The sequence below is a fragment of the Channa argus genome, chromosome 11, assembly GCF_033026475.1.
Source record: "Channa argus isolate prfri chromosome 11, Channa argus male v1.0, whole genome shotgun sequence".
In the NCBI taxonomy this organism is placed as follows: domain Eukaryota; kingdom Metazoa; phylum Chordata; class Actinopteri; order Anabantiformes; family Channidae; genus Channa; species Channa argus.
The window spans coordinates 27,395,209-27,422,227 of NC_090207.1; the positions used below are offsets into that span (position 1 = coordinate 27,395,209).

Below are 27,019 nucleotides of genomic sequence, written 5' to 3' on the forward strand. Positions count from 1 at the left end.
CCCATCGGTGTGTGAATGTGAATGGGTGAATAAGAAAGAGTGTAAAGCACTTTGAGTGACAATAGGTAGAAAAATGCAGACATTTACCATTTATGTGCAGCCAGTGAATCTGCAGCAACTTCATGATGCTACAGTATCATGCCATTATTGACCAAAATCTCTAGGGAATTGTTTCCAGCAGTTTGTTAAACAAAACAAAAAAAGATTGGGCAGTCCTGAAGGCAAAAGGCAAAACTCACCCTTTTGCAGATTTGATACTGAATGCTCTTTCAGGATAATTTGTGATTTACAGTCATAATTTAAGTAATATAAGTGTGGGTTTATTTCTGGGTCATAAGGGTATTTTGGTTGGCAAGTGTTTAATATCCCAATTGTCTTACAGGACAGGCTGCTGAACCTGAGCTTCCTGAGGCTGTTCAGAGCTGCACGGCTTATTAAACTCCTAAGGCAGGGTTACACCATCCGTATCCTGCTTTGGACCTTCGTCCAGTCCTTTAAGGTGCTCACACAAATGGTCACATTTTCACGAACCCATCAACTCGATTCTGGTTCAAATAATGAAGAATGAATATTAATAATTCAGTGTGTTTTGGTTTCCTGTTGTTCCCTTTAGGCCCTACCTTATGTTTGCCTGCTGATTGCTATGCTGTTCTTTATTTATGCCATCATCGGGATGCAGGTGTGTGATGCTATTCTGCTGTGGATACAGAAACCATGTTATTTATACAGCAGTTGGGTTTACCAATAAAATGCTCAGGCATGAAAGTAAACATTGTACATTTTTAAAACAGCACAGATTCATTTCTCACATTTTGTCTCTGCTGTAGGTGTTCGGTAACATTGAGCTAAATGAGGACACAGCTATTAATCACCACAATAACTTCCGCACTTTCTTCCAAGCTCTCATGCTTCTGTTCAGGTATTCAGACTCTTTCACTTTTTGCACAGCTAATTTCCAGGTTATCAGTCCAAACAAAATATACCCTTTCCCTGGTTTATATAAATACTAGTCTTTTGATTTCATAAAGCCAATTTGCAGCAGTTTGTCATTAGTGAGTATGAGCAATGTAAAGGTAGCTGTAGTTTCATATCACATCAAACAATCATTGTAAAGCAAGCTTTCTTTTTGACCTAAACTTAAAAGGCGGTGGCAGGAAATGGTAACAAGCTGTAGTCAATAGCAGAACTTTCTCAAAAGTTAAGAACAACTGTTCTGTCACACAGATACAGTAAATGCTTGAAAGTTAAATCATTCGCTTTGAATTTCTGTAAACACCTGGATGTCAGCTATGATGATGACCGTAATACACAATTGAGAAATAGCATATCTTTAAACAAAATTTTTGGCCAAAGAGGCAATAAAGTAACTTCACTCAGGTATAATGAAATTATCAACCAGGCTTAATATTTCTTTAATCAGAGCCTCTGACTTTTTTTGTGGTTATCAGGAGTGCAACTGGTGAGGCCTGGCATGAGATCATGTTGTCATGTTTAAGTCACCGAGTTTGTGACCAGCGATCAGGATTCCATGGGAAAGATTGTGGGAGTGATTTTGCCTACTTCTACTTTGTGTCCTTTATCTTCCTCTGCTCCTTCCTGGTCAGTACTGAAACACATCTTTATGGTAACAACTTTAACTGCTGACCTGAGACTTTCAGGTCACAGGGAAGACATATATATTCACAACACACTCTAAGTAGCAAAGCTATAGTGCAGCACTGCAACATTTACTGTCACTGATGCAGACAGGATCCTAATGTAAAGCTTTCATTTTACTGTTTGATAATGATCACATCACGCAGGAGCATGTTAGCTCTAAATAGTCTTAATAGCTTTTTTATCTAGCTGGCCAACTTAGGCAGCTTGCAAAGCGAGCTGATTTGCTAAAACACGATCACTAGTTTTTTCAGTTTATTTTAGTTCTGTATTTTGAGAAGGCTGCTATCACTGCTGTTTATTAAAAAAATCTCTGTGTTCCAGATGCTGAACCTGTTTGTGGCTGTCATAATGGATAACTTTGAGTACCTAACCCGAGATTCCTCCATCCTTGGGCCTCATCATCTCGATGAGTTCATCCGTGTTTGGGCAGAGTATGACCCAGCTGCATGGTATGTTCAAGCTTCCTCTCTAGTGTTTACAGAAATCCATAAAAGGGAACCCAACCTAACCTTATTCCTTTCTTCCCCATTAGAGACTAAGGTGACTGAGTGAAGCCTTATAAAACAGGCCGCATTCCTATACATTGTTGTATGCAGTCAGCCCACTGATGACCAGTTTTTTATTACAAGCTGTCCTGAACATCTGTTTATGTATGTGCTTGTTCTTTTTCACAGTGGCCGGATTTCCTATAAGGATATGTACAATTTGTTACGTGTTATCTCACCCCCCCTTGGCTTAGGAAAGAACTGCCCTAATAGGGTAGCATACAAGGTTTGCAAATACCTGACATTTCCGTCACTAGGGTGCTTTGTGTATCTCTATGCCAGAAACAACTTTTAACTGAATGGCTGTGCACCAATGAAATCGCCTTTACACTAGCACCCACCCATCCAAACTGACTGGCTTTGGTTGATGATGGCGGAGTGGAAACAAAGCTTTCAAAGCCATTGCATTATGCAGCATGCTGCCTGCCATGCCTACTTTCTCCTGTCTATAAAGTCTTGATGACAGACACATTTTACTTCCATTTTCCATTAGAGAAGTCCTAATAGCAAAGAAATATTTACAAAAATTTACAAAGATTTTTAATTTTATATTTTTTTAAGTGTGTCTGCTACAGGGAGAGCCAAGCTATGAGTAAAAGACCCAAACAAGAGCTCAGGCTGGCATTGAAACCTTTGTCTCTGTGCAACCTGGTTGGAATACCAGTGGGATGTCTGTAAGCATGCTGAGGCAGACATCCCTGTTACAACGCTGTCATTTCTCTTCCCTCTCATCAGCATAATGTGTGTTAGGTCAACCCATTTTCTCTCTTCTCCTCCCCTCTCCCATCAAATGCGTTCCTTACCATATCATGTTTCCTCTCAGGGATCTTAAGCACCACAGTGATGCATCCTGTGCCCTGAAACAGTGGCCAAGGATGGCATCCACCTTACATCCCACTCTAGGAAATCTATTAACAACAGATTTCTGTTTTTCTTTTCCATTATTCTCTTGTTTGTTTATTTGTTCCCCTTGATCCTCTACTCTTTCTCTAACTCCCCATCCCTCTCTGTCTGCATTTTGTTTATTTTTGATTTCCTTCCATGTGAAGTGGCCGTATCAAGTACCTCGATATGTATCAGATGCTGCTCCACATGTCCCCACCCTTAGGTTTGGGAAAGAAATGTCCACCAAGAATCGCCTACAAGGTAGACCCTCCTCTTGTTCTACCTTCCTCCCTGTGCTCGACAGCCTTTCTTCCATTGGCGTGAACTCAAGCCAATGTCTGTGCCCTGCAGTGTTTCTTGCCTTTTTTTTACTAGCACACATATTTTTGGTAAAAGCCCCAACTTCATTTTTACTGTGTATACTGTTTCTCTGAGCATAGCTAATGACAGTTGGTTGAAAATGTTTTCTTTGTCTTATTTTAAAATGGCAGATTTTCATATTAACATAATATATTTATTGCACATTTAGCTGGTACAAATGTTCCTTCATCAGAAATGTATTATTTTTTTAAATTAAATTATTTAGGGGGATGCAAGGGGTTACATTAATATAATATATAAAAAGTTTTTGATACACTGTTACCAGTTTTTTTTTCCCGGATGAAAGAACATTTGCACTAGCTGAATTTGCATTTAATATTATGTTTATGAAAAAAAAAACACGTGTTACTCATTTTGCCACTTCAAAATAAGGGGATGCTTTTGCACCCAACTGTATGTGGGTTACAACCTATAACTAATGATAACAACATAGAGCTGAAATAAGAAGACATTGTTAATAAGACTAATTAGTTATGTTAATGAATATATATTGTTCAAGGAGGTAATTTGCTTCCTAATGTCACAATTTCCTCTGAATGGTACCCCCTACTTGGGATGTTTTTTTTGTGGAGCAGTCTGTGTGTGTGTGTGTGTGTGTGTGTGTGTGTGTGTGTGTGTGTGTGTGTGTGTGAGTGCATGTGTGCATTTGTGTGAAAGCAGGTCTTGGCGTGTATATGTAACAGCTTTTCCATGGGGAAAACCTTCTGTGTACGTTTCACTTCTGTGTGCTTGCCCCTTTCATTCTTTCTTTCATATCATGTCATCTCAGTCTACCCACTGTTGGAAGTATGTGTTTTGTGTGTGTGTGGGTGTGTGTGTGTTTGTGGGTGTGTGCATGTGTGTGCTTGTGCGTGTATTTGTCTGTGTAAGTATATAAGTGCTGCAACTATGTCAACTATGTTTCTTGATATGTCCACCAACTCTCCAAATTTGCATGTTGGCATCTACTAACAAGCAAATTCTATATAATTATAGCAGATGTGAATGCAGACATTATGTTATTTTCATATAACAAATCCAGATACAGGTTAGATGTTGATGCCAGGTGTAAACAATGCCATGCAATCCAAAGTTAATGTGGGCACAAATGTTTTTAAATATGATCCAGCTAATGTTTTTATTCTTTAAGATCTTGTTCACCCTGAATTCTCATGCAGCTTATGTCTTTAGAAATGCCTAGCAGCCTGTGGTTTGTTTGTGTGGGTCAGTGAGTGTCCAAATTAGCATGATTTTACTTGTGTGTATGTGTGCGTGTTTGCCACTCAGCTCTCCATTCCCATCTCATTCTGACTCTGGTCTTTCTTACTTTACGCACTGCCAATGGTCGCACATGTAGGTGAATGCTTTTTTGTGTTCAGGGGAGCTCAACTCTTTCAGCAGCAACCCCACAGAATTATGTATGCATTTAGTGGTGCCATTAGTCCTGTTTAAACTCTTGAATTCTTCCTGCTAAGGCTTTCCAAGCTTGGTGAAATGGATATTTGTATTGCTAGCTGCCACTATTCACATAGAGCATACTCAACTCCCTCAACTCCAAGTTGATGACTGTTAGGGTGGGAACTACAGAGTCGAGCTCCTGCGACTGCCGGGCACCTTCATGGTTATGCGTTACATGCCTTCTCTCACCTTCTTCCTGGTCTTGCGCCAGTGCACTTTGACTTGCAGCGTAGTACATACTGTAGCCAATAGCAGTGAATGTGAATGTCTACTTTGTCACCTCTCTTCGTACTTGTAGAGAAGGCTTTTTGTGTGCTGAACTGAGTCATCGTTGTAAAGTGGCAAACCTTACCAAACAAAAAAATCTTTGCTGAGCAACTTTAAGTTACTGTATAGTAAAAGAATGAATCCATGGAGAACATTTATTCTTAGCAGCACACAGACTGATTTCTCTAGGTGGATTGTATATTTTGATCGTTGCTGTTACTCTGTCAGGTTTATCATCTATCACTTATCTCTTCTCCTTAGCGCCTCGTCAAAATGAACATGCCCATTGCTGATGACAACACTGTCCACTTCACCTCCACCCTGATGGCTCTTATTCGCACAGCCCTGGAGATCAAACTCTCCTCAGGTCAGAGAAATACAATATTCATGAATACAGTGGAAAATGAAAATGCATAAAACAGACACATTAATTCGTTTGTAGAAAAAACATATATACCCATCCTAACATACATGCAAAATAACCATGAGAACACCCTAATAATAAAGAAAACAGTGAACAAACAGTATAAACATGTAATGGTAAATAATGAATAAATGAAAGCAAAGCTAAAACATATTGAGAGGAATTTGGGAATGAAACAGGGAAAATCTAGCACTGACCACCTGAGAGCGACTGATAAGAATGTGGTTATAGCTTTGACGAAGGAATTTATACTTGTGTTTCCAGTATGTGAATGGTGCATCTCAGTGTTGAAGAGATGATGGAGAGAGAGAGAAAGGCTTTTTGCTGCATAGTCAGGCTGTCAGTGCTGATAGTGAGAGTGGACTGCTGTTCAGGTCAGACAGTGGTTAGGAGATTAATGAGCCATGATACCAGTCAATCTGTGAACTCCCTTTGAAATCAGCCAATAATCTGTCAAGTTGGTTGCAGGTGCAATTTCTTTGGCTCAACAAGTCATCAATAAGGAAAATTCTGAGCGAATATAGATAGCTGGTCACTCTTTTCCAGACGTGTGAAGATAAAATTTTAAAGTCTCATTTTGAGTTCTCAAACTCTCAGATACAAAGTCAGATACAGTCAACAGGGTATAACATGAGAGAGAGAACACAGCCCTGTGGTGAGCCAGTTGATACTGTGGTCAGATATAGGAAATGTCTGTTTCCTCTCAATCTCTGAGTCAAGTAAAATCTAACAGAATGAAAACTACACTGTTCGTTAAGTGTCTTTACATCGGGTGGAGCCGTATGGTGTTAAATCCACAAACAACTGTTTAACATTATTCCCGCTTCCTTTTTGGTGCTTATAGATCAAACTGTGGAGGGTTATAATGATATCCTGGACCTACCTATCGGTTCTATATTCAAATTACAGTGGGTTCAAAAGCGGTTATATTTTTAACTTTATTCATTGTGATGATGTCAATGTCAATGATTAAAATTAATGCTACAGGTCTATAATCATTTATTGACTTGGGATAGGAATGTTTTGCATCAGAAACCACAGTCGAATGTTTAGATTGTTTTGGGGCCCTCTGCTGGCTGAAAGACAGAACTATCAAAAGATCAGAAAACCTTTTCATTCTACATTTCAAATTACTGTATTGTGTATTGACCATGTTTACATAGATATGGGTTAATGACCAATCACACTATGTGATAGTTGCATGACAAGGACATGATATGCAGTAAAATTTTATGTGACGTTAGTATGTAAATATGATTAGCCTGACTATGACCCAAAGAGTTTAAATGTGTGCCTAAGAGATCAGCTACACTTGATGTCAACTGAATTGAGGATTCTTCTGATGACTGTTTGACGCATAATCATACCCAGTACAGTCACACAGATTGGGTAGGAGAAGGAGGTTATAAAATCCAATTTGTTTTTTTACTTCTTACTATCCTGGGTAAAGTCATAACTGCTTCAAAGATAATCCTGATCAACTAAACATTCCTCAACTAATAACATGGTAAGAAAAATGATAATTTTTTACCTGTTGTGCACTCCTTTTTTTATGTTGTGTGTAAAAATTGAAAACATTACATTATGTATTGTGCTGTTGACAGCAGTTTATAGTATACGTTTTTAATAAAGAAGGTTAAAAGTCTGTCTCATTCTGTATGTATTTCTAGGTATGGTAGCCCAGCGATTATGTGATGCCGAATTAAAAAAAGAGTTATCCACTGTTTGGCCCAGCCTCTCTCAAAAGACCATGGACCTACTGGTGACACCACATAAATGTAAGCATTTCAGTAACTATCTTGCTTCGAACTTTCCAATCAAGCTGCTTTAAGAGTTAATTAGCTCTGTCTGTTATTTATCATGAAGAATTATACATAAATTATATCTATGGACATTTTGTATTAATTGTACTAAACTACTTATCAGCTTCCTTACAAATTATTTATTTTACAGGCTTATTCCAAAATAGATTAAAATCCTTATTTTTCTCAATATTCTACAAACAATACCCCATAATGACAAAGTGAAATTATTATTTTTTTTAAATAAAAATCACATGTACATAAGTATTTATGAAACTCAAAATTGAGCCTTGGTGTATCCTGTTTCCCAATGGTTGTCCTTTAGCTGTTTCTACAACTTTATTGGAGTCCACCAGTGGGAAATACAGTTGATAGGACATGAGTTGGAAAAGCAAAGTATACCTGTCTATATAAGATCCCACAGTTAACAGTGCATGTCAGAGCACAAACCAAGCTATGATAATAAGTCCAAATAATTATAATAGTCCAAATAATTGTTTGTACATATCAGAGATAGGATTGTATCTAGGCACAGATCTAAGGAAGGGTAAGGAAAAATTTCTGCAGCATTGAAGGTCCCAAAGCACAGTGGCCTCCATCATTCATAAATGGAAGAAGTTTGGAACAACCGGGAGTCTTCCTAGAGCAGGCCGTTCAGCAAAACTTTGTGATCAGGAGAGAAGGGTCTTTATCAGGAAGGTAACCAAGAACCTGATTGTCATCCTGAAGAGCTCCAGCGTTTCGCTGTGGATAGGAGAACCTGCCAGAAGAACAACCATATCTGCAGCACTCTACCAATTAGGCCTGTATGGTAGAGTGGTCAGACAGAAACCAGTCCTCCGGAAAAGGTACATGACAGCGCACCTGAAGGACTCTCAGACAATTAGTAACAAAATTCTCTGGTCTGATGAAAAAAAGATTGACCTCTTTGGCCTGAATGCCAAGCATCACGTTTGGAGAAAACCAGACAATGGTCACCACCTGGCCAATACCATCCCTCGAGTAAAGCATGGTGGTGGCAGCATCATGCCGTGGGGATGTTTTTTAGCGGCACAAACTGGGAGACTAGTCAGGATCGAGGGAAAGATGAATGCAGTAAAGTACAGAGACGTCCTTTATGAAAGCACACAACCAAGATAACAAAGGAGTGGCTACGGGAAAACTCCCTAAATGTCCTTGAGTGTCCAAGCCAGAGCCCAGACTTGAGCCCGATTGAACCTATCTGGAGCTATCTGAAATTGGCTGTGCACCGAAACCCCCCATTCAACCTGATAGAGCTTGAGAGGTACTGCAAAGAAAAATGGGAGAAAATGCCCAAAAAAATCAATTCCATCATTTTGGAATAAGGCTGGAACATAACAAAATGTGGAAAAAGTTAAGTGAATACTTACTGTGAATACTACACTGCATGCACTGTACAAGGAGTAGAGAATGATGTAATCATTCACCAAATCAACTTTCCTGGGTTCCAGTCAAAGCTCACTTTGATTAAAAAAAAAATCTGTTTTTAAAATTCTAAAACCAAATCACAAGCTTACAAGGCTCAACATATATGTACTGTGGGTTTGTGACTGATTTACTATTACACAGCTACTGTATCATACTGTGAGACTCAATCAATGCAGGAGAACTCTTTAAAACTTTTTTACTAGACTAAGTCTAAGACGCCTGAGATTATATGTTGTTGATTTTATGTCACATACAGTGCCCCCAGTCAGTGTTGACCAAATGTGATATTACTTAAGGATATTTAACAGACTTCACAGACTTCACGTGTACTTACACATTCTTATTCATACACAGATGTGTTTATACACACTCTCCAGGTCGCCACCTTTTGGTAAGAAGTGTTCATAGCCTAACTACACAAAGTCATTCAGATATTCAGATTCAAGATTTAGATTCAAGATTTGTCCATTTTGTCTATTTAGTCTCCCTCATTTTTATAGAAAGGGGATGAGTTGAACAGTTTGCTGGCTACTGGGAGAAATGATCTCCTGTGGTGTTCTGTGAAGCACTTGACTGTGATCAGTCTCTGGCTGAAACTGCTCCTCTGTGCAGCCAGTACATAGTGGTGTGGGTGGTAGCGATTGTTAGGACAATATTCTCCTCTCAGCCACAACATGCAGAGGGTCTTTCTCCCCCAGAACAGAACCAGCCCAGGCCAAGAACCTTAGTCTCCTTAGAAAATACAGCCTGCTCTGTGCTACTACTGCTGGGGGTGTCAACGAACATGTTCTTTAATTTCTCCCCCAGCAGGATAGGCTGGATTGTGTTAAAAGCACTGGAGAAGTCATAATCCTTACAGACCCCCCAGGCTTGTCCAGGTGGGTTTAGATGCAGTACAGCAGGTAGATGAGAGCATCCTCCACCCAAAGCTGAGGCTGACAAGCAAACTGGAGGGGGTCCAGAGATGGTTTCACCAGAGGCCAGAGGAAGCCCAGGACCACTCTCTCCAACACGTTCATGATTTGAAAGATTAGAGCCAAAGGTCCGTAGTTGCTGGGGACACTGGGTCAGGCAACCTTCGGTGCTGGCACCAGGCATGACGTTTCCATCCCACAGGCACCCTCTCCAGCTCAGGCTCAGGTTGAAGATGTGTTGAAGGATACCACATAGCTGTGGGGCACATGATTTCAGTACCCTTGGACTGACTCCATCAGGACCTGCAGCCTTTGTGGGGTGGCGCCTGCATAGCTCTCTCTTCACCTGCTCTGCTGACATGGTCATTGCTGCAGAAACAGGAGTGGTGTTCGAGTCATGCTGAAGCGAGACATTGCCACCTGTGGTAAAGCTCCTTGGGGGGTGGATATCAGGTGCATCAAATCTATTGTTAAAATCATTAGCTCTATCCACACTCCCCTCTGTCCTCTGGTTGCTGGTCTTATATCCAGTGATGCTTTTCATGCCACTCCAAACTGCTCTGGTATCTGTTGAAGCCTCTGTTCAAGCTTCCTCCTGTAATCCTCCTTCTGCTCTTTGATCTTTACTGACAGCTGTCTCCGGACCTCCCACACTGCTTCCCTGTCACCTGACCTGAATGCTCCCTTCTTCTCATTTAGGAATGTTTGTTGTTTAGGGAAGCAGCGGACAGTTTTTGTTGATATACAGATGTCAGCACAGAAGTTGATGTAATCTGTAATGCAGCCTGTCAATCCATCAAGGTCCTCACATGTGTCTCACAGAATGTTTTCGAATCCGTGGCCTCAAAACATCCCTACAGGGCATTTGTGGCCTCCTCAGACCATCTTTTTCCTGTTAAAAAAAGATAAAAACTCCCTCCAACCGCATGATCAATAAATGTAAGCTCTCAAACTGGATACTTTATTATAATAAAATATTAGAAGAATAAATTAAAAGAAAAAGCGAGCAACTGCAACAGGGTGCGGCTCTGCCTGCGTCTTAACAAATACTGTATGTTCATTAAATCACTAACTGCATCCTTTTTTTCTTCCAACAACAATTATTAGCAAAACAATAAAAATAACACGGTTCAATAAGGAAGAACCAATGAGTCATTAGAATTTCCTTTACTTCCCTTTTTTCTTGTACTGTTCTCCTACTCTATCATTTCTTTATTTTCTTCCCCTCCTCAGCCAATGAACTGACAGTAGGGAAGGTTTATGCAGCCCTGATGATCTTTGACTACTATAAGCAGAATCGAGCAAGGAGGTTGCAGCTCCAGAATGTAACAGGCTCCCAGGTATAACATTCACACCACACATGCTTGCACACGGACACACACAGAGACATGCACTAATGCGGGAGAATAAACATGTTTGCATGTGCCCACAATATGCTTGCACATACTGATAAACACATTAACTGTTTGCTTGCATGCCTAGACACATGCAAATGAGATGCTCGTATCCAGTAGCGGTAGTAATCACTGGTGGATTGCAAAATCAGTTGACCACATTGTCAAGCTAACATTTTCACTGTAAATATGCAGTGTAATGATAGCTTACAGGCTAAAGTAGTTTGTCCCAAAGGCACACTTAACAACCAGCCAAATTGAGAATTATGTTTGGGTGTCTGGTAATGGTTATTTGCAACCTTGCACATGTTTTGCACAAGTGCATGTTTGTTTCTGCACAGACACACAAATATACACGGATGTTTACACATCAGCATGATTGCAAAAAATGAATATTCTGGCCCTTGTCACCACATCTGGGATGTTTTGAACCCCTGTTGTCAGACCTGGGTCTGACAATATTCTGCCTGCTGCCTCTGAATGTCTTCAGCATGTTGCCATCCATCTCTCCTCCACAGTGCAAGGTCGGGGCTCTGTTTAAGCCATTGCTGCCTCTGACTCACACGCAGGAGAAAGACCTGCCTATGATGTTAAACAGTGTGGAGCCTCCCAGTATGCTTCAGCCTCAGCCTAAATCGCACACCAAGCCACAGCCACAGACCAGGCCTAGCTCCAATTCTCTCAACAATGGAGGCACACTGTAAGTTCACTACTTTAGAAAACGGTGTTTAGAAACACCTACACACTTTTGTATCTATTTTGTATTTTCTCGTATTTGTCGTTGGTTTTATTAGATCAAATAGATGTAAATAAATCTATCCATCCATCCCTTATCCTGTTGAGGGTCAGAGGGGGCTGCAGTCTATCCTGTCATTGGACAAGAGTTTACCCTCGACAAGTCTCCAGTCTATCTCAGGGCCAACTCAGAGAGACATAAACCTGCCCAATGTTTTGTTGCTTTTTGTTGCTCTTGTCTTTTCTCTTTCCATTTTCCACTTACCCCAACTGGTCAAGGCAGATGGCCACCCACCCTGAGCCTGTTTTTGCTGGAATTTAACGTTTTAGATTACAGCCTGTGACTTAAGTAAGTACACAACTTTGGGGAATAATGGGGTAACAACATAAGAATAAGAAAAATATCTACAGTGTAAGTATTTTGTAGTTATGGGGTACTTATTGAATATTACATGATAGGTTTGAATTCTTATGGTGTAACTACAGGGTAACTACAGAAAAGAAGCGAGTAAGAAGCTCCACTTTCAGTTACAGCCCTTATTTATTCTATCCCACTCCCACTTTACTCACCTATCGGACCTATCATGTAATATTTAGTTATTTATCAATAAGTTCTTTAGAATGCTAAAGTTCAACTGACTGCGACTGTGGCGCAGGAAGGTAGAGCAGTTGTCCACCAATCTCGCAGTTGTTGGTTCAGTCACCTGCGGTCACATGTCGAAGTGTCCTTGAGCAAGACACCGAACCCCAACTTAGTTGCTTCTGGTGAGTGTTGGCCAGCTGCATAGCAGCTCCCCCATCGGTGTATGAATGTGTGTGTGATTGTGAGTGTGAATGGGTGAATAAGAAGCAGTGTAAAGCGCTTTGAGTGCCAATGGGTAGAAAAGCACTATATAAGTGCAGACCATTTACCATTTAAATTGCTTTGAGGCAATTAAAATAAAAGCATAATTGCCAATCATTTTGTCAAAAAATAATAATAATCACCTAATATTTAATAAGAACCCTTCAACTAAAAATACTTGCACAGTAGTTATTTTTATTTTTATCTTGTTACCCCATTATTACCCGTTATAGTCTGTTTACTGTTATCAAAAACACCAAATATGTATCCATAAGTACTGTGGAGGTACACCGTTGTTACTAATAAGTACACAGTAAGTTCACTGCACTTACCCTGTAAGTTACGGGCTGTAATCTAAAGTGTTACCGGTAGTTTTTCCTCTCCACTGTTGCCTAGGGCTTGGTCAAGGGGAATTTGGTGGGTTTTCTCTATATATCTTTATAGTCTTGACGTATTATGTAAAGTGCCTTAGGATGACTTTGTTGTTAATTGGTGCTATATAAATAGTTGAATTGAAAATACACAAACAGGAAGGAAGGAATGAAACAATAGATAGATAAATAAATTATAGTGAAAGAAGTAACTATTTTTTATGGATTCCTGGATAACTGGCAGTTATTCTGGTCAGTACTATAAGACTGGCGTGTTTGTGCATGTGGCACACAAACAGCCCTACCAGGTAGGGGTGTGCCCGTGTCCGTTTTGACTGTTTGATGGACTAACCCCTGTGTATAGGGTCCTGTTGTTTGTGTTTTTGATAGCACTGGCTAGACCAACAGATGCATTCACAGTCTGTACACTTCACTGTAGCATCCACATTGTGACACTCAGTAAAACACACTACATATATGTCTACAATTTTGGAATAGGGATGTCTCATAGATTCAAGATTCAGAGTGTTTATTGTCAATGCACAGACAGAAAGCATGTTTTCCTGCAAAATGAAATTCTTACTTTGCTGTCCACAAAAAATGTCATACAGTAAAGTAAAATAAAAATAGAAAAAAAAGAAATCAAATAAAAAATAAGAGCAAAATAATAAGAGCAATAAAGGCAATAAAGGTGAGGCAGTGCAGTTTTGAATAAATGAAATAAAAAATGAGGTAGTGCAGTTCTGAATAAGGCAATAAAAAGTGAGGGAGTGCAGTTCTGAAATAATGAATGTGCAAAAGCAGAAATGTAAATCGTTGTAAACAGTTACGTCCATGTAAACAGTTACATCCATGTAAACAGTTACATCCATGTAAACAGTTACATCCATGTAAACAGTTACATCCATGTAAACAGTTACGTCCATGTAAACAGTTATGTCCATGATTGCAGACTCCTATCAGCTGTTTAAGAGTCTGATGGCAGAGGGGAAGAAAGAGTTCTTCAGTCGTGAAGTCCTGCATTTCACACTTCTGTACCTCCGTCCTGAGTCCTGAGTGTGAACTGTCTGTACAGGGGGTGGGAGGGGTCTTTGAGGATGGAAGCAGCTCTCCTGTGGACTCTGGGGTGGTAGATGTTCTTCAGAGAGGGTAGTGGAGTTCTGGTGATCTTCTCCACAGTCTTCACCACTCTCTGCTGGAGTTTGTCGTCCATGACAGTGGTGCTGCTGTTCCACACAGTAATGCAGTTGGTCAGGACGTTCTCGATCATGCAGCTGTAGAAGTTGCTGAGGATCTTAGGCGACATGCGAAACTTACTCAGCCTCCTCAGAAAATACAGCCGCTGTTGGGCCTTCTTGACCAGCTGCGTGACGTGAGGTGTCCAAGTGAGGTCCTCACTGATGTGGACACCCAGGTATTTAAAGTTGCTCACCCTCTCCACTTCAAGCTCCCGGATGAACAGTGGCTGGTGCGTTCTTCTCTCCTTTCTCATGTCCACTATCATCTCCTTTGTCTTGTCCCTGTTGAGCATGAGGTTGTTGTCTCCACACCGACACCAGACTGGCCACCTCCCTCCTGTAGGCTGCTTCGTCACCGCCATCGATGCGTCCTATCACTGCAGTGTAGTTCGCAAACTTCAGGATGATGTTGTCCTTGTGGGAGGCGACTCAGTCATAGGTGAACAGGGTGTAGAGGATGGGGCTGAGTCCACAACCCTGTGGAGTGCCAATGTTTGTGATGATACCGGCTGAAGTCCACCAATCCTGACAGACTGAGGCCTGTCAGTCAGGAAGTCTAGGAGCCAGTCACAGAGGGTGGCGTGCATAAAAGTTGGGACACGTGTGTTCAAAACATCAATAACTGAGTATTAATTTTATATATGAATAACTGATACATGCTTAATTGATGAATATATATGATTATATAAGTGTGGATATCAGTGTGTAAAATATGATGTCAGAGTCCATGGTCCAATGACCAGCTCCTTCATCTGCAGTCTCACTCTTCCACGACTAGATCAGATACGTTTTCCACCTTCTTCTTCTACAATGCGAATTCACCCCGGCACAGGAAACAAGTCAGGACTCATTTTAATCTTCTCTCTATCTCCATTCTTCCTCACTTTCTGTCTCATCATTACCATCTGCAATGTCTGCATCTTTACTCCTCGAACCACCATAGATTTCACAACCAGAATACAATAGCACAAAATAAATCACATTAACACCAGACAATCAAAACTGTGATCACTAGCCTAACCAGACCATGTCTCCAACCACTAACAGTGTTGTCCAACCAATTTATCCAGCTCACATCTGCATCGGGAGTTGTATGCCCAGGCATGTAACTACAACAATATACAAAGCACACACTTTTCTGCTAGATCCAGTCAAGAGCTTGACAATTTTGGTGTGGCACAGCACTACTTGCACTCACCTGCTCTCCCAAGGACCCTAGAGCTTCATCAGTGTAATTAATGAACTGTTGCTGATTATAGAAGGTGTAGTTTATCCACTAAGTGTTTTTATTAGCTGTTATCCAAGGTAAAATAGACTCATCACCTTATGTCTTGCTTTAAACTCATCTGGAATTTCCCTAGTTTTACCAATTTAATCCAAATACACACTTGGGTCAGGCGTATACATTCTCTTACTCGTGATACTACCATACTTAGCCTGCTCTACAGATGTAAATGAAATGAAATCAACTCCTGCACCACCTGTTACCTTTGTTACAACGCCATCAGCCCAGCCAACCACTGTCCTGTCTATCCACTCTAGCATACTACTATTGTCAAATGCTCCATTTCCTTAACGAAAACCCTCCCTTCTCTGTCTCTCCTCCTCAACTACTGGCTCACTGACAGTCTCCTTTTTATCAACATTGGCTTAGAAGATCCGGTCGGAGTCACTGTTAATAACTTCAATGCCCAACGTCTTACAGTTGCCGGATGCAAGACGACAAGTTCTCTAAACAACATCAGATTCAGATTCTCAACTATGCCCCTTGCCAACCAATAGTCCCAGACTTGTTGTCCGAATAGAGGCTCAAATCATACCCTGACAATCCGCACAGTATGTGGATTGACTTGTTCTTCAGTAGGAATCCCCCAAATAGTGGGAAGCCTAATATTAGCCCACGCACAACCTCAGCCTGAAGTGGAGAAAGATATCTTAGGAAAAGAACCATCTTCTCAGCGAAAGGTTGTTATCTTCAGTACGCACAAACTTTACTTTCTTTGACTCTACAAGCATTAGACCTAAATGTTTTAGCTTATAGTCACCACCAATGTGACATGTGGAATGCTATTTTTAACTCTTGATTCAAATACAGATTACTCTCTACCACCATTGCAGCTTTCTGTTTTCCCAGCACAATAGACTATATCTGGACATTCTCTGTTTGTTGTTTAAGCCATAGATCAGGATGTGCTTTTGATTCACTTTTGAAATATTCAAGAGTGCAATGCAGCATCTGGAAAATATGCTTTAATAAAGTCCATCCACATTTTTGGTGTTTAGAAAATTATCATCCAGCTCTCCAAGCCAATACACCATTGCCTCATCTTTTCTCATAGTCAACTGGCTTGCAGTGTTAACAACCACCGCAGCTGTTGTACATCGATTGTCACGTTCCAGTTTGAACTTGGTATCTTGAACAAGTAATTTCACAGGAGTTTGGTCTGATATCAATAGTGGAAGTTTAACAGTTTTTTCTGGAATTGCAAGGGAATAGGGTGTGAAATGTGAATAAGTTGTTTTATCCCTGAGAATCCGATGATCTGCACAAATTTCCAGATCTTGGGAGGTGATTAGCATTAGAATAACTTGCACAGGTGTGCGCTGCACCTGAGTCTGCCACCATTTTACTGTCTTACAAGCCACCACTGGCACCATTGGATCTTCATCAGGGCTTGAAAATGTCACTTGTGTCTGTTGGTATTGTCAACTGACGCCCTCCCAGATTCCCCAGTTGATTCTCAGGGCCTTCCTATTAACTGGCACGGGGCCCCTTTAACCGGGACATTCCCTGTCTGTCCTGGAAGAATCTACCTCGAAACCCCCCTGGACACTTGTGTTTCATATGTTCATATTTCCCACAATTAAAGCACTTGCAGTTTCCCCCACATCCTCTTCCAACTCGACGTGTGGAATATTCTCCTGATCTCATCATAGGTGGGCCTCCTTCCCAGCCTCCGGACTGCACATATATCACCTGGGGAGCGGCAACGGCCAGTGCTGCAGACGGGGGGGGGTCTGACTGATTCAACAGACTCACAATAGCCTGTATTTTCTTTTTTCTCTGTCAACTGTTGCTGCATTAATTTTCTCACTGTTCCTCATCAGCCTGCTTTAGACAGAGCACATTGGCACACATCTTGTTCACAGCATGCACCACATGATCTATGAACTGATCAAAGGGCATGTTATACATTCCCATAGCATCACTCAGCTTGGTCTGTGCTGCAAATGGCAGGCCACAAACAATCCTTTTTCCTAGAGCCTGGTGATGAAAGATACCTTCCTCAGGCTTTGCACCAGCCTGTCTCACCCATTCCTTCTGAATGAGATGAACATAAGCTTGTGGTATCTCATCATCCTTAATGGGGACTGCAACAATGAGGTCCGGCTGAATTCTTGTTGGGAACCGCAGCCTCAGTGCAGCCCATAATGTGTGTTCAAATTTCCTGTTTCCCTCCAATCTTTCCCAGAATCTTTCCCTTAATGTCCCCCATCGCCAGGATTTTTGCAGTGGTTTCTTCCTCAAATGCATGTATCCACTCACCAGCACCATCTTGGAGACATGGAAACCTCTGCACCAGCCTCTCCAAGTCCATAGGGGGTCACAGCACATATTGTAGATTTTCCCTTTTCACCAGCAGTGAATATTCTGATGGTTTGTCATCACTGTTGAGGCGACTGGCCTCAAAATGGCATTAAGTGTAATTACTCCGTCCATCTTTCCACGCTCTTCAACTATTTCACTACCAAGATCAAACACAGCCTGATCTGCTGCAACTGCAACAGTGGGTGTTTCAATGTGGAATGAGGGATTTTTGGCTTCACCTCCCCCTCCTGTATGTGTTCTAACCCAATTGGTAGGGGAGTTGAAACCGGAGGGAGTCCTGAATTTTCTACTTGTACAATGGTTTGCTCTGTGCTCTCAAATCCACACCCTTTTTTTCTCTTCAGCCTCCAGGTCATCAATCTCACTGCATTTTTGCTAACATTTATTCTGTGTCTCAGCATCTTGCAATATTTATCACACCCTGATCCTGGATTCCCCTTATACATCTAGGATTTCCCTCTTTAGTTCAAATAAATTTCAGGTAAATTTCCTACATTTACCTGACTCTTACCTGACTACGACTTTTAGCGGACTACATTACATGATAACCTATGAATTTCAACTCTGGCATGGCATTTGGGCAGCATAAGGGTGAGGTTGCTCTTTCTCCCAAGCTATTGTGAAAAACACCTTTCTCCTTTTGCTCTATCTGTTTCTTAATATATTAAATTGTCTTCTCATTTCATCAAACCAGGGAATACATCAAACAAACAGCGAGGAGGCAGAAAGCTTCCCAATCAAAAACCAACCACAGTAAAAGAAAGACCACCACTGCAATAGATTTTAACAATTTATTTCCAATATCCAACACCTCCATCTGTAACAATTTTTTTCTCTACCAGATTATGAGGACACAATATAACTACGATAAACACCTATTATATTTTCCTCGGTTCCACACACACACATTACACCCCTCTCCCTGACTAACTGTTAATCACTCCGCGGTATCCATATCCAAAAGCTCATCTGGCAATATAATGGTAAATCTACTCTGGTTAACCAACCACTCCGTAGTGTGGATGTCCAAAGTTAGTTTTTTATTGTGATTTTCAGCACGCACATATATTGTATTTTCCATGCCAACAAATGCCTCACTATTACAGACATCTATCACAGTACTCACAAGCGTCAGAACCGGCTACAGCATCAGTCTGAACAGACTTATCTGCCACCGTAGGTTTACACAGAGTCAGTACACACACATCAGTTACCTTGTTTGTCTGAACACACTTCCCATGCCTATGTAGCCCAGCTATTAACAATATTCTGAACAACAGGTGTCAATATCTGGGCAATCTCTTTCAGTAAGTACTAGTCGGATGCTGTTCTTTCTGCAGGATCCCGAAGGAAAACAATGTTGCGACGTCTGCTAAAGCGTACTCTTTTTGAGGCTCTAATAGGATAAATGACAAATTAAATTTATACAATGATGCTATTTGTTTTAGAGAACATGAATAGACATTTTTAATACATCAATATTGAAAACATCTACACATACCCGGATCAAGTCTCCCCCATTTAGCACCGCGGGCTGAACCAGAGTCGGCTTGCTGATTGCTTACTATCACTTCTGTTTAAAAATGAAAAATAATTAGACTACTAAATATCTGTCTCATCACACATGCTTTGTCAATACGTTCTTAAGGACCTGTTAAAATAATGACATTTAATTAAAACCTGTACTCACCGCTTTCAGTGTCTAGTTTATACAGTAAAACAGAACAGTATGTGTCCAATAAATCGTGGACAGTTGCTACAATACTTCTGTCTATAACCTCTTGAGCAACCTTGTAGTCCATTCTTTCTGTCACCCCTAATAGCTGAACCTAAATCTCTAAAAGCACAACATAAACAAAAAGAGAGGAACATGTTGCCTCGAACATACCAAGGCCCCTAATTGTGCTGCAATATTAGAAACAAGTACGAACTTAATATTTGAAACAATTACTAAACTACTTATGCACAAAAAACACAAAAACAAATCATGCAATAACCTATAAACATCATGACCAATCTTCTATGGTGTTCTCTCTTCTTTCTTCTGGTGTTAGAGGTTACCAGCACTTATGACACCGTAAGGGATCAGTCTTTACCACTGTCTCATTCTGATTCTTGGCGAACACAGACCTTGGTTAAGGGTCTATAAAATTTGTTGGTCTTCAACTTGATACGAACCTGACGGACTAGACCATGTTGGTCCTTTATTGTGTGGATGATTTTGCCAATCACCCATGAGTTTCAAGGCAATAATTCATCAACAATCAAAACAAATTCCCAAGGAACAAAATTGCCTTTTGTGTTCATTTTTTCCGCCTTTGGAGCTCAGGCAGATATTCCTTAGCCCAACGTTTCCAAAAGAGATCTGCCATATACTGGACTCGCCTCCATCATCTTTCTGCAAAATAGCTGGTTGGATATTTATGAGAAAAAGGTAATTTGGTGTCAATGCCTCCAAGTCATTTGGATCATTGGAAGGTGTAGTTATTGGCCGACTGTTTATGATGGCTTACATTTCCCAGAGTGATGTCAGACATGTAAATATGATACCACGTCTTTTTGCAGTTGTTCTTCCTGGATTAATACCAAAAGGACCAAAGCAATCAACTCCTGTTCTGGTAAATAGTGGTTCATCAGGTAAGCCTGTATTAACTGGGAGATCTGCCGTTTGTTGCCATCCAGTTGCTCCATGTAATCTACGACAGATTCTACACTTAGTTAGAATCTTTCTGATTGCTGAGATTGCATTAGGAATCTAGTACCTTTGATGTAAAGTAAACAAAACATGGTTGCGACCACCATGACCTATCCTTTTGTGGATGTCCTGCAATATGAGCTGTGATACTCGATGATTCATAGACAGAATGGGAGGGTGTTTGGATTCCTCTCGGAAAGACTCGGACTATTTATCTGATTGTGATGCTGCTGATCCTAGTGTCAGCAACTAGGTAATGAAGATTATATTACAACTTATACTGTATCTGATTCATAAGAATCTAATCAGCAGAATAGTGGTGATAGTGACTGTAAGCCACAACTCCACTCATAAGAACTAAATAGAATAATGAACAGGCCCTCGGGGTAAAGGCCTGGGGTTTCCAAGGTACCAGTGAGTCTCTGAAGAAACAAACTAAATGAAAAGGGACACTAAAAAAGTAGCAAAATATAAAAGACTATTTTAATTAAATTTAACTTTATCTATATCCCACAATTTCACAAAATATACAGATATGTAGAAACCCAAAAAATTCCTCTTATGCAGCAATAGGCATCAGTGGAGAGGACAAATTCCCTTTAATGGAAGAAATCTCTAGCAAAACCAGACTCAGGGTGTGCAGCATTCTGCCTTGACCAGGTGGGGTGAATGGAAAGTGGAGAGAGAAAAGAAAAGAGCAACAAGAGGCAACAACAAAACACTGAGCAGGTTGGTAGGACTAATAGATGGACAATACAGTATAGCTGGGAAACAAGCAATGCAGTGTTACTGGAGGATCTACTCTGGTACGGATTAGTTATCCCAAAGGTCTGGCAATGAGCAGATGGCAATTGTTTGATTCTTGGGGGATACTTGAATAAATACAATAAAAATTTCAATTCAACTTTGTTGTAATTTGGTGCTATATACATAAAGTCATCTCAAAGTGACAAGGTTTTAAGCCTAGTCTTAGATCAAAGTGGTCTAATCTGATGACACAGTACTGTAGGGTCTTTTAAAAATGATGGAACTTGACCTTTAAGAGCTTTGTATGTAAGGAGAAGGATTTTGAATTCTATTCTAGATTTTATAGGAAGCCAATGGAGAGAAGCCAATGAAGGAGAAATATGATCTCTTTTGCCAATTCCAGTCAGTACTCTTGCTGCAGCATTTTGAATTATTTGAAGGCTTTTTAGAGATTTATTAGGACACCACCACCCCCCCCCCCTAAATAATTAGGACACCCCAAAAGTAGGGAATTACAGATGTAACAAATGCATGGACTAGTTTTTCTGCATCACTTTGAGACAGGATGCTCCTAATTTTGGCAATGTTCCGTAGGCGGAAGAAGGCTGTTCTAGAGATTTGTTTTATATGTGAGGTAAAGGACAACTCCTGGTCAAGGGTAACTTCAAGGTTCCTCACAGCGGCACTGGAGGCCAAAGATATGCTATCTAAAGTAATTATATTGTTAGAGAGCATATTTCTTATATTTGTAGGCCCTAATAGAATAATTTCAGTTTTGTCTGAATTTAGAAGTAGGAAGTTATAGGACATCCAGGCCTTTATATCTTTTAGGCATGCTGAAGTTTGATTAATTGGTTAGTATCTTCTGGTTTCACAGATAATCACAACAGGGTATCATCTGCATAGCAATGCAAGTTTATGGAATGTTTCCTAATAATTTTTTCTAGAGTGACATATACAGATTGAAAAGTATTGGGACCTACACAGAGCCCTTTGGAACTCCAAAACTAACTTATGCGCATATAGAAGATTCATCAATAGTATGAACAAATTGAATCAGTCTGACAGATAAGATTTAAACCAATCCAGTGCGGCTCATTTAACCCTAAATCCATGTTCCAGTCTTTGTAATAAAATGTTGTGGTCAATAGTGTCAAATGCGGCACTAATGTCTAGTAGGACAAGTACAGACACAAGTCCATTATCTGAAACCAAGAGAAGGTCATTTGTGACTTTCACTAGTGCAGTTTCTGTACTATGATGTACTCTGAATCCTGACTGGAAATCTTCAGACAGGTTATTCCTGTACAGGTGGTCACATAATTGCTTTGCAACTACTTTTTCAAGGATTTTTGAGATAAGTCTATAATTGGCTAGATCACCTGGATCAAGGTTAGGTAGAGGTCTGATTACCGCAATTGTATAGGCCTTTGGTACATAGCCTGTTTCTAAAGATAGATTAATCAAATCTAATATGAACGTATCTATTAACGGTAAAACCTCTTTAAGCAACTTGGTTGGGACAGGGTCTAAGAGACATGTTGTTAATTTTGAAGAAGCAATAGCTTAAGTTAGCTGAGCGAGGTCTATGGTTAAAAAGCAGTCTAAGAGGTATAGGGGCCTTATTGATGATTCTAGAGCTTTTGCACATGAAGATCAATCTGTAATATTTGTGGGGAGGATCTGGTGAATTTGTTCCCTAATGGCTACAATTTCATTTGGAAAGAAAGTCATGAAGTCCTTGCTGCTCAGAGTTAAGGGAATACTAGGCTCAACAGAACAATGGCTCTTCGTCAGCCTAGCTGAAGTACTGAAGAGAAACCGGGGGTTGTTCTTATTGTCCTCTATTAGTGTTTAATAATATGCTGTTCTGGCATCCCAAAGAGCTTTTTTATACATTATTCAACTGTTTTCCAGACAAAATGGAATTCTTCAAGATTAGTGGAATGCCACTTCCATTCTAACTTTCGTGATGCCATACAAATAAAAAAAAAATAATATCATTTTCTGAATAGATGTGATAAAGCAATAACAACGAATACATTAAAATTTTACACTAACTGTGTAATGAAACTTAACTCTGCAAAATCAAATTTGGGATTGTTAGTTGAGACTACTTCTAATGTTCAAAGCCTTTGGTTTAACTTAATGAGTTATACAGTTGCTGTTAATTATATAAAAAAACACATGGATGAGGAGAGGGTGGGAAGAGGTAACTAATGAAAAACATCACAGTGCTGATCCTCGAGGACTGTGAGGTGGTCGAGCGTTCATTTGGCACTAGTACAGTAATGCAGTTTAGCTCTCAAATTGAAAGGAGTTCTCAGGTGTGGCATCAACATGTAGTAAAAACAGGGATTAAAGTGAGCAAGAAACTAGCAGGCCTAATGCAGTTTATTTTTCAAAGCTACAGTAATTGCAAAAGATTGTTTTAAAGCATGTGTGTTTTTCCAGGCAGAAAAGGAAAAGAAAGGAACCGAACCTGCATGCTCTTTTCAGACAGCTACATATTCTGCAGAGCTAAAGATCACACATGGTTGCTTGCTCACCAGATCTAATTTATACCCCAAACTCACAGAGTGCCAGGTATAATGTATGGTAAATATGTAAGAAATTTTGTACAATTGTTACATAAACCGTTATGATTTCTCTACAGCACATCAGCATTACATGTCTTGAAAGTCAGTCTCAGAGGTCTAAGGAAGAAATCAAGCTTTACTTAGTTTGGTCTGTCCTAGTCCTTGCCTGATTGGGTGAAAACACGTAAAATTTGTTTGCTGATCGATGCCATTTTGTGTGGCGTCCTGGCTATTTCTTTGCAGAATTTTGTGTCATCCTGCCAGGTTTTACGGGTCAGAACATGAGGTTTACCGATATCTTTGGCTTGCCATATAAAACGGTCAAAACCCACATGCTCACACGCGCGTCAATATCCAACTCTTATACTATTCTGGTCACTCCGAACCTTGGGGGCAAAAAGATGTACTACTTATAGAGGAGACGCATGCATAGCCAACATATCACGCAGGTGACTTCGTTGTGGTTAGATGTTGTCATCCTTGTAGTGCATGGCGACATTGTTTACTGTCAATGGCATTGATCCAGGAGGTCACAGAACCATAACTACCTTTGTAACTTCTTTTACATTGACAACCATAAATGATTGAACAAAAGGGTCACTATGGGAAATTCTATTTTAATTCAACTGTATTTATATAGCGCCAATTAACAGCAAAGTCATCCCAAGAAAACCTTCAAACGTGTGAGTTAAAGGAGATAACCTAGTCAAAAATAACTCCAAGGTTTCTCACAGCACTATTAGAGGCCAGTGGTTAGACCGCATATTTCTGAGATTTGTAGAAAAAAAAATACTATAACATTGGGTATAGTGTCCGTTCAGAATAAATCCCTGTCCTGTTTTCTTGCACCAACATTTAGCAGTTCTGTTAAGAGAGTTGTATGACCTGTTTAGTGTGTGTCATAGGGGCCAACATGGACTGTACTTTTAACTGTCTGGGAAAGAATAAAAAAAAAGAAATCTTTTTCAATTGCTGATAGGTGATGTCATGATAACCCTTTTTTGTTGAGCGATGGTTATTTCAGCAACTGCAAGGACTTCCCATCAGTCACGCAGAAATAAGGATTTTCACATGAGAGTACCCTCAATTAATTTGCCATTGACTAGATATGCAATAACTTGGATGAATGCTCAATCTGCTCAAACATGGACAGATTACTCAAATAACAATTCTGAATATGTTTGTTTGCACTGATTGTTTGTTTGTCTGACTTAATAGAAATTATACGTACAGAAAATGGGCTTAAATATTTATACATTAGGTGTTCAACTTTAGGTGTACAGTATTTTGTTGGATTATGCAGTAATTTAAGTTTTTACTGAAACCACTGAAGTTTACTTAAACACAGTATGGCAACAGGCCAAATACACAGAAATGCACATTTTGGCACCAAGTAGTTACAAATAAAATGGTATGATATGACAATGTTATCAAATTAAAATCCATTAAGGGGTCTGCAGAGTTAAAATATAAAGCTTTTAACCTAGATTTACACTGTATTATCATTATGCTGAGATGTGGTTGCTATAACTCTCAGGCCAGTTCATGATCACAGCATCAAGGCTTCGTCCTCCTGCGTGATGGAAAACACAAAGGAAGTGCATCGGGCCAAGACTAAACGAATAATGTCCAAGGGCACATCAGAGGATACACCGGATACTGCTGTCATTCAGGTATTCTAGACACAAATATGTGAAATACATCATGTTTATTTGTAGTTTTTAAAAATTATTTTTTGTTTGAGGTTTATCAACTGTTAGGTTTCTGTTAATAAAAGTCAAAAACTCCTGCCCAGATTAAGCCTTTTGGTGGCCGTACAGACTTTTGATTTAAACTTTTTTATGCAGCCTTTATTTTTTTTTTTGTTCTTTCAAACTCACTTATTAAATAAAAACTGCCTTTATTTAAAAAACAGATGTCCCGATCCAGTTATTATATATCTGAATACAGAGAGTATAAACTAGAGAGTATGGAGTTGCGTGTTGCAGAGCAGTCAAGTGCCCATGCTAAACCCTGTCCACCACAACATTGAAATCAATAATGTTGTTGATTGCTGTATATATTACTCTACAGTTAGCTTATTTTAAAACCATGGGTTATTTGTGCAGCTGAGACTGCATTTGTCATTTCTACTCTGAGTCACTTTGTTAAATAGGGTCTTTATCCTGGAACCTGCCCATCTTGCCACAAGCGCTTAGTAGCATCTTCTTGTATGAATGATCTTCAAATGACCAAACAACCAAAAACAACCAGCTAAAAAGTGTACACAGTACAGTCCAAGTCATAGCTGGCTTTTTTTTTTTTTAATATTGAGGTCCCACCAGGGCTCTGTCAATCTCCATAGGACAGTGGAAGTCAGCTTTTTTAACAAAGGAAATATGATGGTTACAGACATTCCATTTCTTCTTCCCAAAGTTCCAATGTCTCCTACATATTGGTAAACAATAGCTCAGAAATGTAATATTTCTGTGTAGGCTTTAGATGAAAACATAGGCTGATCAGGCCCTTGTTTTGGTCTTTTGAAATATGCCCAGATTGGGGCCTATACTGATGCTAATATTGTATTGGAGCATCTCTGTTTGAAAATGTATGGTATGTATTAGTGTGTGAATATTACAATAGCATTTGATTCTGTTTCTTGAAGTAAGTTCAAACAGTTGTTATCATGCAGTGAAAAACAGAGGATTTATACTATTAACATATAACATCTGCTGAAGGACAATGATGCTTGCTTTCTAAAGGGCTTATGTTTATGTGTATATGTCCAGGACTCAGTGGAGATGAGGAAGATGGAGACCAAAGTGGGCAGTACAAATCCAGTGCCTGGCTGTCTGGAGAACCAGGGAAGGGCCGCATCCATGCCTCGACTCAATGCTGAGCTGCAGGTAACATCTCACCTGCACCATACCTTTCTTAATTCTAACCAAATCTTGACTTACTTTCAGTGTGATGTGTGTTAATGTGAGGTACTGTGAAATAGCAGCAGTAGGGGATACTGTTTTACTAATCTTGAGTAACCTCATTGTGTGCCCATGTACGGGGT

General features: G+C 40.0%; 1 protein-coding gene across 1 annotated transcript in view; it reads left to right on the top strand.

Moving 5' to 3' along the window:
• Positions 1–27,019, top strand: part of cacna1ba (calcium channel, voltage-dependent, N type, alpha 1B subunit, a) — a 156,159-nt gene that overhangs the window by 112,463 nt on the left and 16,677 nt on the right. The window contains exons 37-48 of the mRNA XM_067520853.1: positions 383–499; positions 614–679; positions 828–919; positions 1,449–1,599; positions 1,981–2,108; positions 2,334–2,430; positions 5,436–5,541; positions 7,269–7,376; positions 10,997–11,103; positions 11,676–11,857; positions 25,514–25,649; positions 26,745–26,861. Coding sequence (XP_067376954.1) covers positions 383–499; positions 614–679; positions 828–919; positions 1,449–1,599; positions 1,981–2,108; positions 2,334–2,430; positions 5,436–5,541; positions 7,269–7,376; positions 10,997–11,103; positions 11,676–11,857; positions 25,514–25,649; positions 26,745–26,861 — 1,407 coding nt within the window. The remainder of the gene's footprint in view (positions 1–382; positions 500–613; positions 680–827; positions 920–1,448; positions 1,600–1,980; positions 2,109–2,333; positions 2,431–5,435; positions 5,542–7,268; positions 7,377–10,996; positions 11,104–11,675; positions 11,858–25,513; positions 25,650–26,744; positions 26,862–27,019) is intronic.